General features: G+C 59.2%; 1 protein-coding gene across 7 annotated transcripts in view; it reads right to left on the bottom strand.

Moving 5' to 3' along the window:
• Positions 1–16,222, bottom strand: part of GAK (cyclin G associated kinase) — a 53,646-nt gene that overhangs the window by 5,359 nt on the left and 32,065 nt on the right. For all 7 annotated transcript variants that reach the window (XM_042937165.1, XM_042937163.1, XM_042937168.1 and 4 more), the window contains 13 exons: positions 13,183–13,232; positions 12,462–12,610; positions 11,770–11,892; positions 10,575–10,708; positions 8,178–8,372; positions 7,782–7,899; positions 7,344–7,423; positions 4,602–4,795; positions 3,815–3,961; positions 3,168–3,638; positions 2,558–2,728; positions 1,930–2,040; positions 950–1,066 (listed from right to left, as the gene is read on the bottom strand). In XM_042937165.1, coding sequence (XP_042793099.1) covers positions 950–1,066; positions 1,930–2,040; positions 2,558–2,728; positions 3,168–3,638; positions 3,815–3,961; positions 4,602–4,795; positions 7,344–7,423; positions 7,782–7,899; positions 8,178–8,372; positions 10,575–10,708; positions 11,770–11,892; positions 12,462–12,610; positions 13,183–13,232 — 2,060 coding nt within the window. The remainder of the gene's footprint in view (positions 1–949; positions 1,067–1,929; positions 2,041–2,557; positions 2,729–3,167; positions 3,639–3,814; positions 3,962–4,601; positions 4,796–7,343; positions 7,424–7,781; positions 7,900–8,177; positions 8,373–10,574; positions 10,709–11,769; positions 11,893–12,461; positions 12,611–13,182; positions 13,233–16,222) is intronic.

The following is a 16,222-nucleotide window of genomic DNA, read 5'->3' as shown; positions in this document are numbered from 1 at the left end:
CTCTCCCCGGGACTCCCTGCTTCCTGAGCGTGTGTGATGAAGGATCTGGGGTCACAGTGCAGACCTGAACGCCAGCCTCCATCCCAAGAATGGGTTCTCGGGACCCAAGACCAAGGGGTCCTTCCCCCCAGCACCCCAACAGGACTTGGGGCCAACAGCCTGGCGCCACACAGGAGGCTCCGGGCAGCCCACCCCTCGCGTGAGTGGCCCGGGACACAGGCCACACAGGGGGAGACGGCCAAGGGCAAACTCAAACTCCCAGGAATGCCCTCAGAGAGACAACGCAACCTGGAACACCAGGAACGTACGAGAACAAAACTACTCAAAGAAGAAGAGCCACAGGGACCCAACAAGACAGACGCAGAATGAGCCCCAATACGGCAGAGACGCGGGCGGCGGGAGTGGGGGGTGTCCTGTAGACCCAATGGGCGTCACAAGAAGGGAGCAAGGAAGTACAAGCGCATCAGAGGCACAGCGGTTTGCCCAGCACCGAGGAACATCAGGCCCCAAACCACACCGATGCTGTGCCAGGCGCCATGCGGGCTGCAGGGAACACCCACTATGCTCCAGGAGGAGGAGGGCACGGTCCTGAGGCCCCACCGCCAAGCAGACATTATCTCCAGCGCCAGCCAACCGGCAAGGGATAAGGGACCGCTCACTCATGGTCCCAATGCCCCCCACACATCTGGAGGAGCCAGAGGGACCCCAAGGACACGCGTCCCCAGCACAGATGCTGGGGGGGGGGGGTGTCTTGTCCACACATCCACTGCTCTCAGCCAAGTCCCTGCTCCCTAGATGGCCCATGCGTGCCTGACACTTCTCGGCGTTAGCTTGGTTCACAAGCACCTGCGACGAGAGCACGGCCAGGGACAGACAGCCTGCACCCTCCTGGGAGAGGTGCTCCTCTAGCGCTCCAGCCCCCTCACACCCAATGGGGCGGGCACGTCACCTTGGAGGCCAGAACTGAGGTCACCGAGGTCTGCAAATGGGTCCAGGCTCTGAGACTTGGTCCAGCTGGCCGAGGGGCCAGGAGGGGCGGGCTGTCCTCCAGCAGAGAAGAAAGAACCTGGAGAAGGGCAGAGAGAGCATGAGAAGGTGCACCCAGGGGGTGCTCCTGAGGCCACGTCCAGCTAGTGGCAGCACCCACGCCAGCTCAAGACACAGCCCTGCACACAGCCATAGCTGCTCCTTAAGCAGCTAAGGAGATTCCTACCACTCTGACCCTGTAACCCCACTTCCCAGAACGCACGTAAAGTGTGACCGTGCTGGACAACAACCCTCACAACAGTCAGAGCGGAAGATGTTCTACCTGAGACGCTGCGGTATCTGAACCAGTTACCACCATAAACCCCACGAGGGAATGTCACATGGTCATTACAAACGATGGCTGTTCGTATACAAAGAGTTCGTACAATTTAAAAAAAAAAAAACCACAACTAAAAACATGCAAAATAACAATTTCCTTCAAAATGAAAAAATGCAGATCAAGAGAACTACGTATCAAATTAGCAACCCTGGTGAGAACCTCAGGCTTGGGACTGCTCCCAGGTGAACAGATGGCCCCCGAAAGGGGACACGGGTCACAGGCTCTCGACAGCAACTCACTACTGGAACATTCCCAACAAGACAGGATCCCAGACATACAAAAAGAAAGATGCCTGCAAAGGGTGGGGCACCGCCCCTGCGCTGGCCACGCGCCTTCAGGAGGCAAAGGAGCCACGCAGACAGGACGCCACCAGGAAGCGCTACAGGGACCCCTCGCAGCAGTAGCTGTGAGCAGGCAGAGCCTCCCGCAAGCCCCACCCCCCGCCCCGGCCCACAGGCCTGGAGGAGTGGGGTCCCAGTCCCATCTCGTACCAGACACACAGAGATACCAGAGTCTGGCGGGGGCCCGCCTGAGAACTGGTCTCCACAGGGCTGGGCTCGTACCTTCACTAGCAGGAGCAGGGGCCGGAGCCTCGGCCCAGGCCTCCCACCCTCCCAGCAGATCCGGGTGGCTGGCCGAGGCGGTCATCTTGCTGGGCTCTGCTGGTATATCCCCTGGAAAGATAGCAACACTGTCTGGGGCGTCCCCTGGTCGGGGCAGGCAGTCACAAGCCCCCTCTCTGGGAGGCTGGGAGGGCACCCTCTGTCCCCCCTCACGTGTGAGCAGCAGGCTGGGAACAGAGCAGCCCCCGAGGCACTCCTAGCCGACCCCCAGGGTCCCCAGGGAGCTGCACTGGGCTCGGTCCACACCGACCGGCTTCTTGCTTCCTCGGGGTCTCGAGGACACATCATGTGGTCACTGAACTTGCCAACTGGACAATGGGGTCAGCAGCTCACAAAGCAACGACAATAGGTCTTCAAAGGCCTCCCCACCCTGTGGCCACATGTCCTCCCAGATGTGTGCTGATGCCCCCAGAATCTGCCTTCACCAGTCCCCTGAGGCCCCGCCCCGTGCACGGGCTGGACACCCGCAGGCTGTCACCTTCCCAGGGGAGAGGGGAGCTGTGGCAACCCAGGGTCCACAGCAAGGGATGTCGCTGCCCACCCTCCAGGCCTCGACCTTGGCACTTACCCAGGTGCAGGAAGTCGGTGCTGCAGGCTGGGGGCGGGGCGCTGTGGGTGGAGGGGAAAGAGGTGGGAGCAGCAGGAGGTTCTGGATTAAGAAATTCGCCAAAGAGGTCGGGCTTGGAGCAGGGCTGGGTGTCTGGACCAGATGGCAGGAGGAGAGGATCAAATGGGTCGGCTGCAGAAGGACACCCAAAAAGCAGGCGGAGGTGAGGCTGTGCGTGAGTGCCTTTGGCCCAAAACATCAGGCACGAGGCTAAGTCCCAGCCAGCGCAATGGCCCCTCAGACCCAGGCTGAGGCCACAGCATCCTCTGTAAGAAGGCACCGAACAGCCTGATGCCCTCGCCTTAGACTTTTCTTGGAGAGGCAGCCCGTGGGGGAAGGGCTGGCAGTTCCTGGGATGGACGGGAGTGTCAGAGGGGCCTCGGGAATCTGACCCTCAGAGCAGCCGCCTCGGGCCATCACGCCCTGGGCTGCCCCGCCCCCCCCCCCCCCCCCACCCCCGAGTGGGTGGCCGAGGGGCAGGGCACTGAGCTCCTCCCAGGTAATTTTGATGGCGAGGCCAGACAACTAAAGCCTTAGTATCCTCTACTCCCCACGGGACGGATCCACATACCGGCCACGGCCGGCCCTTCTCGGGGTGGGCTCTGCGCACTCAGGGGCGGAGCCGGGCTTGTGAAGAGCAGGGGGGCATCGCCGCCCAGCAGGTCGCCTGGGGGGACTTCCGGGGCAGTGTCAGGCGCCCCCAGGAGGCGGCTGAGCAGGTCGGCGTTACTGGGGACCGCCCCGCAGGCCTGCACTGGGGGTGCCGGCCCCGTCCCAGAGTGCAGTCCCAGGAGGTCGACGCTGTCCTCCTGCGACGCAGGCTCGCGTGGCGTGGCCGGTGTGGCCGCGTCAAAAATCGACTCTTGCTCTTGCGCCCTCCCCGCTGGGCCCGGTGTGTCCTCCTCAGCTGCGTCCCTGCTCTCGGCTGACAGCGTGGCCACCTCCTCGTCGGACAGCTCACTCCCGCCCGCATCCGCGGCCGGGGCTGGCACACTCTCCTTGGCGACATTGCTTTCTGGGCCCGTCTCTGAGTCTTTCTCCTCTGAAAAGAAAACCACAGGCTGCCGTGGCCGGAAGGCAGGGCACACGGGACGGCAGGGTGAGGCCACGTCAGAAGCCCAGGAGCGGGGCGGGGACCGCGGGGGGGGGGGGGGGGGGGCGGGGTCTGGAAATAGCCGCGTGCACCCTGCCAGATGCCTCTGGGTGCCCCGCACCCACCGTGCCAGTCCAGCGTGTGGAGGAAGTGGCTGGTGTCTGTGCCGCTGCTCTGTGGTGAATCAGACTCCGTGGGCTCGGCATCGGGAGACCCCGCCTCGGCGTCATACTGAGCGGTGGAGCCGGGCTGCCTGGGGAGCTCTGGCTTCCCTGCCAGGGCGGAGGTGCGTCAGGAACCCCGCCCACAGGGCCGGCCGCCCCATTCCAAACCCCCGGGAGCCCTGCACCGGCGAACCACAGAGGGCCCGGTCGGCTCAGACGCGCACACCACACGTGCAGACACCCCCGCCTCTCAGGGACACAGCTGTCCTCGTCAGGAGGACGGAAAGCACGCGGACCGAGGACTCAAAGACCACCGTGCCGGAGCCAGCAGCCGAGACCACGGGCCCGGCCGCTGAAGGACCGCCGGTACCCGTACCGCCCGCGGGTGCTGAGCACAGCCTGGACTTCTCCCAGGTACATTTAAAACGATGCACGTCCAGAAAACTAACCCTCCCTCAACGAGCAAGCGACTCAAACCTGCCCCTCCCAGCGGGGCCGTGATGACTCCTCGGGCAGGGCTGCCGAGGGCCCCGGGGGGTCTGGGAGCAGCCGTGGCTGCGTGAGTCCCCCCCATGTCGGACGTTCAGGCTGCCGTCGGGGAGGGTCTCAGGTGGGGGCTCTGGGCCTCCCCACGCCGTGCCTGCAGCCTGACACGGGGATGGGGCAGGCCCGGCCCCTCAGGATTTCCCGAGGCTGCAGGTGTCCAAACGGCATCACTGACCGTGTGTTTGGAAAACAAGGATCTCACCAAATTTAGACAGAATATCTTGCTGCTCCTCTCGGCTGGAAAACAGGATTTTGGGGTTTAGCCCCCTCATGCTGGCGCTCTCCCAGGGGGGGGCCTCCCGGCTGGGCCTGTCTCTGGGCTCCACCTCCACCTCTAGGTTCACTTGGAATAAATCTGGGTACTTCTCCTGAATGTCACAGGCGTCCAGGTCATACCTGCAGTTGAAGGCCAGATGCCAGTTTAAGAAGACCTTCATGGGTCAGTCGCTCCACATTCACCAGAAAGTGAGCACAGAAAGGCCCGTGTGCTCACCCCTCAGGTCCCGGGGTCCAGCTCGCGCACTGTAGGGATCTTAAACGCGTGTTTCCGTGACACAAGGCTGTCCACCCTGGCAAAATCCCCCAACAGTTAACAGGTGCCAGTAAACAAGCCCTCGGGAGCGCCTGCAGAGTGGGGAGGGTGGCGAGGGAAAGGCACGCGGGGCTCACGGCCAGTGGGAGGGGTGCTCCCGTGGGCTCTGTGGCTGCCAGGTCACTGAACTCCTGTGGGCTCTGTGTCTCTCTAGGGAACTCCGGCCTCTCTCTCCGTACTCCGAGAGACTGACTGACCGCGTTTCCATCGAGCGCGTGGGGAAGCCCTGGTCTCCAGCTGGGCAGCAGGCTCCCAGCTCCGTCTGACATCACCAGGCACCCGCGTGCACGGCCGACGGTCCAACTTTATCAAAACAACACGATGACAACACCCCACGGAACACGGGAGAGGGCGGAGGGAGGGGCCCCGTGGTCCTCCGCGGCATCCGTTGACACCTACGGCCCCAAACGAAACACAGCCACCGGGCAGAAGGACCGTGGACACGAGGGCAATGTGGTCGGTTTGGGTGCAAAACCCGTGGCAGACTTTAAGTCTTACTCCCATGGAACAAACTAAGCAAGCAGGTGGGACGCTGACCCTTCCCACCTTGGCGTGAGGGGAGGCAGCACAGCGGCGTGGCAGTGGTGGCGGGGACAGCCCTGCCCCGAAGACACCACTCCTCCTGCGGGAGCCACGTGGGCGCAGGAGACGGGCCGCAGCGCCCTCTGTCCACTCGTCCGCTTGTCCCGGTCCGGCCCCCCCACACGCACGCTTCCTTCCTCTCTAAGTCGGGCCACGACAAGGAGACGTGGGCCACCGTGCAGCCAGGCAGGAGCAGCTAGTGTGGAGACCGCAGTGGTGAGCCCGAGGCAGTGATGCCAGCAAGGACCAGGGGAGACCTAGACCCCCAGCCACGAGGAAGGGAAGAAGGAGTGAGGTGGGGGCCCCACAAAGAAGAACACGACTTCTGCAGGCTCAGCTCCTGGGGTAACAGGGCCCTGCGGGCAGCTCTGGGTGCCACACTGGTGGCCACCCCATCTCTCCACCTCCCCACCCTGGCTGGCCCCCGGAGACGACCTCAGGGCTGGGGCCTGCCCTGCCCACACAGCAGGCCAGTGAGGGAACAATGAGGGTCTGTGAGCAGGACCATGACCCCCAGGGGCCCTGCTCTTCAGGAGGCACGGGTCAGCCCCGGGGCCCGACATGCTCGCTGACTCGTGTCCTGCCCCCTCAAGCACACCGGGGACCCTCCGTCAGTCACAGGGGCACCCTCGAGGACAGACCCAGACCCAGTCAGGCGTTATCTGACAGTGGGTCCACTAACACCATTCCAAATTCTTTCCCCAAACGGTCCTGCTTCAGACAGCCTCTCTGCAAAATGAATGCTGCCCACAGAAGACACACACCTTCCTGCACCAACCAGACGACTTGAGAATGCTCTCCTTATTTAATTATTTTTGGAAGCACAACACACATAGCGAGGCACAGATCCGAGTGCAGCTCAGTGAAGCTCTGTGTCCGAATACCAGGACTGTCCAGTCTCCAAGGAGGTCCCTACGCCTCTCCACCCTCAGAGGGAGCCACTCCCTGGTCCCCCGGCACCCAGAGCGGCACCCAGAGTGTCAGGGCCGACTCCTCCCCAGAGGGGGGGCGGGTCCTAGTACTCCCCTGTTCGCTGGGTAGGAAACAGGCACAGGACATGGGCTGCGGCAGGCTGAGGTTTCCAGAGATCCCCTCCGCTCCCCTCACCCTGGAGTGGCACCTGTGTGTGCGTGTGGGCGTGTCTGCGTGTCTGCGTGCGAGACAAAGGGGAAAACACGAGCTGCAACCAGGATGCCCACTGTGCAGACCGTCCAACTGCCTGAACGCCCCTGCCCCCATTAGAAGCCCTGACGCCCGCCGCGCGCTGGGGGCAGGTCAGAGAGCACAACAAACTATATAGAGCCCTGGATGAGGCAAGAGAATCACCCCCGACTGCACGCGCTTCTGTTCTCGTCTCTCACCCCAGACGACGACCTTCTCTCAACGCCCTCTGCCTTCCGTGCGGAGCACAGCGTCAGGGACCCCACGTGTGGAAGAGCAACACACACCTGTTCACCTGGCTGTCCCACATCCGGTGCGCGAACGGCTGCGTTCTAACAGGAACTGCACCGGGCTAGTCCCCAGCCAGAGGCGCACAGCGGCAGCCACCGTGGCCCCCAAATGAGGGGCCACACATCGGACGTCGGGCCACGCTCAGAGTGGGGGCAAGACCCGAGACTGGAGCTCAGTGCAGCGACCCAGCCACGCACGAACCACGTCACTCTGCCCGTGTCCAGTGCGTGGAGTTCATTGCTGCGGGGTGCACAGCGGGGCGGGGAGGCACCGTGCACCTGACTGTCCTGACCCCTCCCCACGTGAGACACCACGTACTTTGCAAATTTCACGGTAGCTGCGTTCCGAGGCACAAACCCGGTGTGGAACTGGACCTGGAACATCTTCATGGACGCCACCTGCAGAGGGGACACAGACAGGGGACCCTGAAGCCGGGAAGGGGACCCAGACAGGGGACCCTGGAGCTGGGGAGGGGACACCAGACCCTCAGGTTGCAGACGGACACTTCACAGTTCCTGGGCTCTGAGAATCCGGTGCACGCCTCCAGGTGCTGTGGCCACACGGACGGTGGGACAGCAGCCTCTCAAGGGGCTCCTCGGGTCTGTGACGGGGCAGCCCCAGAGCCGCAGCCCAGACTCCCCGCGCAGACGGCGCCCCGCAATGGGGCCCTCGGGGAACTCGGGTGTTCCGAGCTCACGGCCCCTCTGCCTCGTGCCCCACAGGCTGACGGCCCAGGGGGCCCGAGCCCCCGCGCACCTTGGCCTGAAGTCTTCCACCCAGCGTGGACCTCGCGTGGTAGATTATGATGAGCACGTCTCCCTGCACGGTTATGCCCAGGGGAATGACTGCCTTGCCATCCTCGATTTTAAAATCCCTGAAGAACAGGATGAGAAAAGGTTCACTTCCGCCAAAAAGACAGCTTGCCAGCCAAGGGAGCGTGGGGCGCGAGCCCCGAGCTCCCCTAAAGCACCAACACTCCGAGCCACACCTTCTTCTGCTACTGGGCGCTTCTGGGAGGGGGCAGCGCTGAAACGGACTTCCGGGGAGCTGGCCCTCAGCGCGCTGGCCCGGACGCGCCCGCCCCGGCCGCCGCCTGCGCCCGCTCCCGGGGGTTCCCAGAGGAAAGAGGGGCCGGGAGAGCCCCGCGCTCACCGCATCTTGTCGTACTCCTGAGACGTGGTGGTGACTCGCTCGTCCCCCACATACACCTCGCAGAAGGGCCTACAGCCGTTTCTCTGCTTGCTGAACAGAGGCACGGGCGTCATGACCACGGCTTTCACCAGGATGGGCTTGCTGTGGGGTGTGATGGGCTCCTCGGCCACCATGTCACACACGTACTCAATGTACCTGCGGGGGCCGGAGGCACACCTTGTCCCACACGTGCTCGCCACACGTGCTGCACCCCCGGGGCTCTGGTCTGCTCGCCACACTTTTTTCCAACAGATGCGAGGATTTAATGCTATGTTCAACTTTCATCTCATAAATTTTATATATTTTCATTTGTTTTAAAATATTTTTAAGCTCTCCCTGAGATTTTTGACTCACGGGTAATTTACCAGTGGGTTAATTTCAAAACATTTAGGGATTCTTCCAGTTTTCTTTGTTATCAAGTTCTTTCTTTTTTCTTTTCTCTTTTTCTCTTTAAGATTTCTTTAATTTCTTACGGTAACGCCTAAACCCCCAACGGGGCTCAAACTCACGACCCCAAGCAAGAGTTGTGTGCTCACGACTGAGCAAGCCAAGTGCCCCAATCTGTTACCAATACCTAGCGTAATTCTATTATAAACACAGTTTGTGTGAGTTTGCCGCAGTTTAATGGCCAGAACATCTTTCCCACTGAATGGCCCATGACCACTCAAAAGACCTTGTCTTTTCCAGTTGCTGGGTAGGAGGTTCTCAAGAGATCATCCAGCTGGTTGCCGGCGACGTTCCGTTCCAAACCGACCATCCGTGTACTAGTTCCATCCGCCGAGGTGGGAACGCCGATGCCACGGTGAACACCCATCTCCGTCAACGCGGTTTTCGGCTCTGCAAGCTTGATTTCTGCTCTCAGGACACTCGCGCCTTCAACTCTCCCGGGTGGTTTTCTCGGTGCCCCCGAGGTGCGCACACCAGGCGTGTCCCTGCCCTTGTGTGACCCCGTCCCCTCGAGATGGGGAAGGAGTGGTGACTGGCTTCCCAGCAGAGGGAGAGAAGGGAGGCCGCTTCTGAGCGCAAGGCTCACACCGCATTGCGCTAGCATATCTGTGCAGGGGACTCGTCCCCACGCCACAGGAGACCCGGACGCCCACACCACATCTCCGTCCACACGAGTGAGTCCCGTCAACACCCTGAGCGAGCTTGGACATGGGCTGGAGGAGGAAGCAGCAGACGTTCTCTGCGAGGTTCGTGCCACAGCACAGCCTGGCCGCATGGCCGCACCCCGATGGCAGACATGGGAGGTGCAAGCCGGGCCGGGACCCCCTGACCTGCAGAGGCAGAGGGCGCGTGCGGACGGCTGAAGCCGCCGGGCCGGTGGCGAGGAATCAGGCGGCAGCTGTACGGCCACCCTTCCCTGTCCTGACGGCAGAGGCGGGGCCCCCGCAGCCAGTGCACCGCTGGTCCTGCTTGTATCCGGTCAGACAGTCCCCGAGGCTGGCACACACAGCCCCTTCACGCTCGGCTCCTGCTGCGGCCGTGTTCCAGTCACCATCTTGCTGGCTGTTCTCTGTTGTTGACTTCTTCGTTGGTCTTTTCTTGAGGCGAGTGAGCATTTTTTCTAATCCGTTTATTCCCTCTGCTGACCTGCTGACTCCAGTTTGTGAAACCGTCTGTCCTGGCTGCCCCGGGAGTCCGACGAGGACAGCAGCGTGGTCTGTGCCTTCTCCCTCTGGTGACCTCAAGACCTCTGCGTGTGGTCTCCAGCGGACGGAGCGCGCTGAGCCTGAGTCGGCTTCCCGCCTGCCGGTTTTGCACCCTCTGACCTCTGGACGTTTGGCGACTCATTAATTCGGGGAACTTCTCGGCTACTGCTTCTGCACGTTGCCTTCCTGCTCTGCCTCCCGCAGCCACTCGACACGGCCTGGCAGGCCCGGCTGCTCAGCCCCTCATCCGTGGTCTGTCTTTGGGCTCTGGCCTCCGTGACGCCACCTGTCCTGCCTTCCAGAGGCCAAGGCTCCTCCCTCAGCTGCCAGGACACAGCCTTTCTCAGGTCCAGAACTTGCGTTCGACTTCTTACAGTTCCCATCTCTGAAGTGACCACGTACTCCTGTGTCTTACCCATCTGCTTCCTCGGTACCCTCAACACATTAAACACTTGCTTTAAATTCCCGTCAGATACTTTCGGGCCTTGTCCCGAAGCCACTCAGACTCCCGCCTGTCCCACAGGGGGACACCCTGTGTCCCTGCGGAAGCCAGCCAAGATTCAGGAGGGCACAGGCTCCCCCAGGTTGCGTGGCCTTGCCCACTTCTGCACAAGGGCCCTCAAGTCTCCCCACCTCTCAACACCCTCGGCTACGACCTGCCCGAGGGTGACACCTGTACGACGCCGCCAAGGTGGGACACCGGTACCTTTTGTGAGATGGCCAGATGCCCGGCGGGCAGCGCTTCATGCTGAACATGTACACGGCGGCCTCTGCGGTGCTGAAGAGCCGGCAGAAGCACAGGAAGGAGCAGACGGCCACAGCAGAGGCAGCTCTCCCGTCCTAGGACAAGCGGCACAGGCCAGGCTCGCGCGGCCGCAGCTGCAGGAAGGCAGGCTCCCTAATCCCATGCTTCCCCGCAGAACCACCACAGGGCCTCCCCCTGGCTGGGGACATAGGAAGACACCCCTGCTGGGGCAAGAACTCAGAATCCAGAAAGATAAGGGCTCTTTAACAAAAAGCACATGATGGCCTGCCCCTCCAGCTGGACACTGCTCACCACCATGGTCCCCAAGCGGGCCTCACGCTCACCACCACCCCTCTGTACTCGCTCTCTTCATCATGCCTCCTGGGAGGACTTTTATCAACACCAGAATCGCAGCACTAACCTCTGGGGCCCATTGTGGCAAGCATCCCGCTTTCTGTGACACCCAGAAACCTAACCCTCACTGTGCAGGTGGGAAACTGGAAATTACTGTCCTCAGCCACGGTAAGGAGGGGCAGAGACGGGGGTCCTATGAGGCAGAGTGGCCTCAGGGCACAGGGAGATGACAGAGTGACACACGGAGAGGCCCCTCATGTTCTGTAAAGAAGGGTATGGGGACCACCTGTGTGGGCTCACTGCCCATGCGCGACAGTCGGCCACCGCTCCCTCCAGGGTCTACGCCGGAACGACAGGGACCGTGCCAGGGCACCCGGGCCTGGGGCCACCGGCTGCAAACACCAGGACAGAACCCGCTCCTCACACGACCTGCCCCAAGTCCCAGTGCTAGCCCAGGATGTCCCAAATAGACCCTGGCTTTCAGGAAGCCAACAGGCAGCTGACGTTTGGTAGCACACTCGACACTGGACAAGGAGGCTTCCCCCTGCGAGTGGTCACTGCAGGTGACCCACGTCCTGCCAGGGCCTGGGCCGTTACTGGTTAAGGCCTGTAATTGTGCAGGCGAAAACAGCACCCTGCCTCAGCTCAGCTCAGCTCATCTTCACCAGCATTCAGGACACCCAGCCGCCCCACTGGTGGGTCATGAGCTTCCCCAAAGCAGGGATTACTCCCCCTGGTTTATGTTTTCTTCCCAGGTGCGCCCCCAACATCAAGGGCAGGGAGGAGGCAGCCTCCCACTCACCACACAGTGCACAACACAGACGTTCTTGTGGTCCTGCCTGAGCCACGAGTGCATGTTCCTGCAAACGCTGTACAGGCTGCGAAGGTTCGGGGCCCGCCGGGCCGCCCAGCCACACTCGGAAACCTATGGGCAGAGGGCTCGGCTCGGCCTGCGTTCCCTGCACCAGTTGGGGGTGCAAGCACAGGGAGCCCCACCACGGGCGCCCACTCTGGACAAACGCTGCCTCACGCACACCTCCCTCCCTCCCTTGCCCACGGACGTCTGCAGGCCTCCTGCCCCTGAGTTTTGTGCTCCATAATATGTACCAAGCTTTGCAGACTTGGCAAAAAAGAACGGAGAACCTGTCCTTTCCCATGCTCGGGTCAGGAAGCCACACCTGTGTCCCATGTGTGGCCTCACATGTGCCTCACTGGCAAGGAACAGTGAGGCATCACTGATTTTTGGCCATCCTTAGGTGACCGTCACAGTTCACGTTCTGGAGTCTTCCTCGAGAATAGCCCTGCCCCCGCGGCCTGCTGCACATGGGCCCCGAGTCAACGTACCCCAGCCCCCCAGCGCCAGGGCCCTGGGCTCCGCTGGCTGCCACAGCTGCCGCTGGGGACTGTCAGAGGCCAGGCCGCGGCCACAGCTGGGTGTGAGGGCCAACAGTAAGAGAACCGCACGCAGTGAAGGCAAGCGCCCAGGCCACCCACCCGGTTATGAAACTTGGAGGGCCGATACGTCCTTGGGGAGAGGTTGTAGACCGCATAATGTCCTGGGTGCTTGGAGTCCAAAAACAACCGGACGTCTTCTATGTTGTTCTTGATAGCCGACTCCACGCCTTCTGCTGGGAATGACATCACTGAAAGAGAGCAGCCCACGTCAGCCACAACGGGGCGGGACACGTGGCCTCTGTGTGGCAGCCTCACCGGCCACTGGCAAGACAGCTGGCCACCCAGGCCCCTGCTCCTCACCCGCCGCCCCCCCCCCCCCCACCCCCAGCTGCTGACTGAGGAGTACAGGGCGTGTCAAGAATGGAGGGAGCACAGACCCCCACCCCCTCCAATGCCTGCCATTTACAAGCAAGACCCTCTGGGACCTCCAGACAGTGGCTCTGGGACAGAAGTTCAGTCAGAGGGCCTGCCACAGAGCAGCGTCTCCAAGGGTCGAGATTTGGGTGTGGGTTTGGTCGGGAGACCCAAGTTTCAAATGTGCCTTGCATCATTCCCCTTATGACCTCAGAGTTCCAGGAAGTTCCAGACCAGGGGGAGAAACTGGGTCGACACTGGCACCGTCCACTGCGGGTGCCCCAGGCCACATCCTGCACGCTCTGCCTGACACTGAAGCAAGGGATATGCTGGAGGCCAGCGTCCCACGAGTTGTCCTCAAGAGGGAATGAGAAGCATGTCCTATGGTCAACAGTGACAAACATACCAGCAATTCTGGATGTGATGTAAGATATGTCCAAGTCTCCCTTCGCGTAACTGGAATTAGAAAGAAGAGCGCTTGGTTAATCCCAGAAATTTCTACAGTTAAGTCACAAGAGCTTAAACTGGAGCAGGTCCTGGAGAGGCTGTGGGGGATCTCGCCGTTCAGGCCGCAGCTCACGGGAAACGTTGTGTGCGCACGTGTGTATGTATACGTGTGAGTGTGCTCCAGCCGTGTGCATGGAGCTAACGTCTAAGAGACGGAGAGGCAGAGACCCGGTGGAAACCTACTGCGCTTCTATTCTGAAGAGGCGTGACTGCAGGGGCTGGCTGTAAAAGGAGACAGTAACAAAAACGGAAGAGAGTTTTTTTGGCCCAGCACATCATGTCTGGCTCACAAGAAAAAGTTACAAGGCCCACCTAATGGCAAAAACACAGTTTCAAGAGACAGAGAAAGCATCAGAACCAGACATGGCAGGGACGCTGGAACTGTCAGACCAGGAACTTAACCAACTATGACTAATATGCTAAGGGCTCTAACTGATAAAGTAGACAGTAAGTAAGAACAGAGATAAAAATTCTAAGAAAGAAACAAAGAGAAATGCCGGAGACACAAAACGCTGTGGCAGAAATAACACAGGCTTTGATGGGCTGATTAGGCTGAACATGGCCGAGGAAAAAGTCTCTGAGCTAGAGGATCTATCAATAGAATCCTTAAAAAATGAAAAGCAAAGAGAACAAAGACTGAAAAAACCCAGAACAAAATCACCGGCAACGTGGAACCACAAAAGGTGTATCGTACATTTAACGGGAACACCAGAAGGAGAAAAGAGAGCAGGTACAGAAGAAAGGTCTGAAACAAGGACCGAGAATTTCCCTCAAATCCTGTCAGACGCGAAACCACGATCCAGGAAGCTCAGAGAACACCAGGCAGGATAAATACCGAGTCACCTACACTCAGGCATATCATCTTCAAACTGCAGAAAACCAAAGGAAAAAAACGTGGAAAGGGGACAGAGAGATAAAACATCTTACCTGCACAGAAACAAAGACAGGAAGTGCACCTGTCTGCTCTCCAGAAGCCACGTGAGCAAGGACACAGTGAAATATTTAGTATTGAGAGAAACACCCACCAGCCCAGAACTCCGTCCCCTGGGAATCACCCTCCAGAGGTGACTCAAACACTGGGAGAAAGTGCTGCCAGGAGACGTGCCTGGAAGGAAATGCTCTTCAAAGAGGAGGAGAATGATTCGGTCAGAAACGGGGTCTGGGGCGCCTGGGTGGCACAGTCGGTTAAGCGTCCGACTTCAGCCAGGTCACGATCTCGCGGTCCGTGAGTTCGAGCCCCGCGTCAGGCTCTGGGCTGATGGCTCGGAGCCTGGAGCCTGTTTCCGATTCTGTGTCTCCCTCTCTCTCTGCCCCTCCCCCGTTCATGCTCTGTCTCTCTCTGTCCCAAAAATAAATACAAAACGTTGAAAAAAAAAATTTAAAAAAAAAAAGAAACGGGGTCTACACAAAAGAACAAAAGAAGTGACAGTGAAACGAACACTTTTATGTTTCTTGCTCTTGATGGAGTCAGGAGAAAACTGCTTGTTCGAACTCGTCACGGCAACGCCATGCCCACCTGTGCACTTTCCGCATTGACGACGCGCATACTCGCGTGCGTTTGTGCGGGTAAAGTGAATGCTAGCACGAGCACAGCGATGGGGCGCAGCGCCACCGTGGGGTGACAGAGGGTTGGGGGGCTGGTGCGGGCTGCCTGTGTAGACGTGGGTCAGCTGTAAACATGTACTGCAAACTCCAGAGCAACTAGTAAAAAAGCTGTTACTTTTTTTAAAAATAAGGATAACTGATATGGTAAGAAAGGAGAGAGAAAGGGACCCTACGAGATGCCCAGTTAAAGCCACAGAAGGCCGGGCAATGAGCAGGAAATGGAGCAGACATGGTAGGCGCCCACCCAGGACACCAAGAATCCATGTGACTATTCAGTCAGAAGACACAGACGGTCACAGTGGACCAGACAAGACTCAAGTACGTGATGCCTACAAAATAATAATGCAGCTGAGCATCTCCTAATAGTTTATTCATGGTTTGGCCACTGTTCGTCGCCTCTGTGCTTTTTTTTGCTACTAGTCTGCATAACTCACTGCACGTAACAGATACCACTCTTTTGTCAGTTACGTGGTTTAAACGCATTTACTCCCAGTCACTGCCATAGCTTTTTGGAAATTTTTTAGTTTTTTTTTTTTTTAACGTTTATTTATTTTTGAGAGAGAGAGAGAGAGCGAGCGAGCATGAACGGGGTGGGTCAGAGAGAGAGGGAGACACAGAATCGGAAACAGGCTCCAGGCTCCGAGCTGTCGGCACAGAGCCCGACGCGGGGCTCGAACCCACAAACTGCGAGATCGTGACCTGAGCCAAAGTCGGACGCTTAGCCGACTGAGCCACCCAGGCGCCCCTATTTTTACTTTTTAAAAAAATGTTTATGTTTTGAGAAGGAGGGAGAGAGCACGTGCAAGCAAGTGAGCAAGGGAGGGACAGAGGGAGGCAGAGAATCCGAAGCAGGCGCTGTGCTCAGAGCCCAACGCGGGGCCCGATCCCACAAACCGTGATATGACCTGAGCTGAAATCGAGTCGGATATTTAACCGGATGACCCACCCAGGTGAAACTCTTTTTGGAAATTTAAAAGAAATGTGATTTCGAGGAATATTAGATTTTTATTTTAAGTTTATAATCATTCTTTCCACGGCTACATATTATGCAATTTTTGTTAGAGTTAAGAAATCTACCTTATTCCACTGTTATAAAAACGCTCCCTCTATATTTTTATTTTCCCTAAAAAATTGCTATTGACAATTAGACCTTTTAATTAATCAGGATTAATGTATTTAGCTGTTACTGGATAAAGATCCATTTTTTTCATAGATACCTATGGCCTCAGCACCACTCGATAAGTATCCCGTGACTTTCTTCCACACTTCTAGGTCTCATTAGTTTTACATGAGTCCCACATAGCTGGGTACTAGTTAGTGGCCTGCTCACTTCA

This window comes from Panthera leo, chromosome B1 (assembly GCF_018350215.1).
Source record: "Panthera leo isolate Ple1 chromosome B1, P.leo_Ple1_pat1.1, whole genome shotgun sequence".
Classification (NCBI taxonomy): Eukaryota; Metazoa; Chordata; class Mammalia; order Carnivora; family Felidae; genus Panthera; species Panthera leo.
The sequence above is the reverse complement of the archived record's forward strand: the minus strand, read 5'-3'. Positions and strand labels throughout refer to the sequence as shown.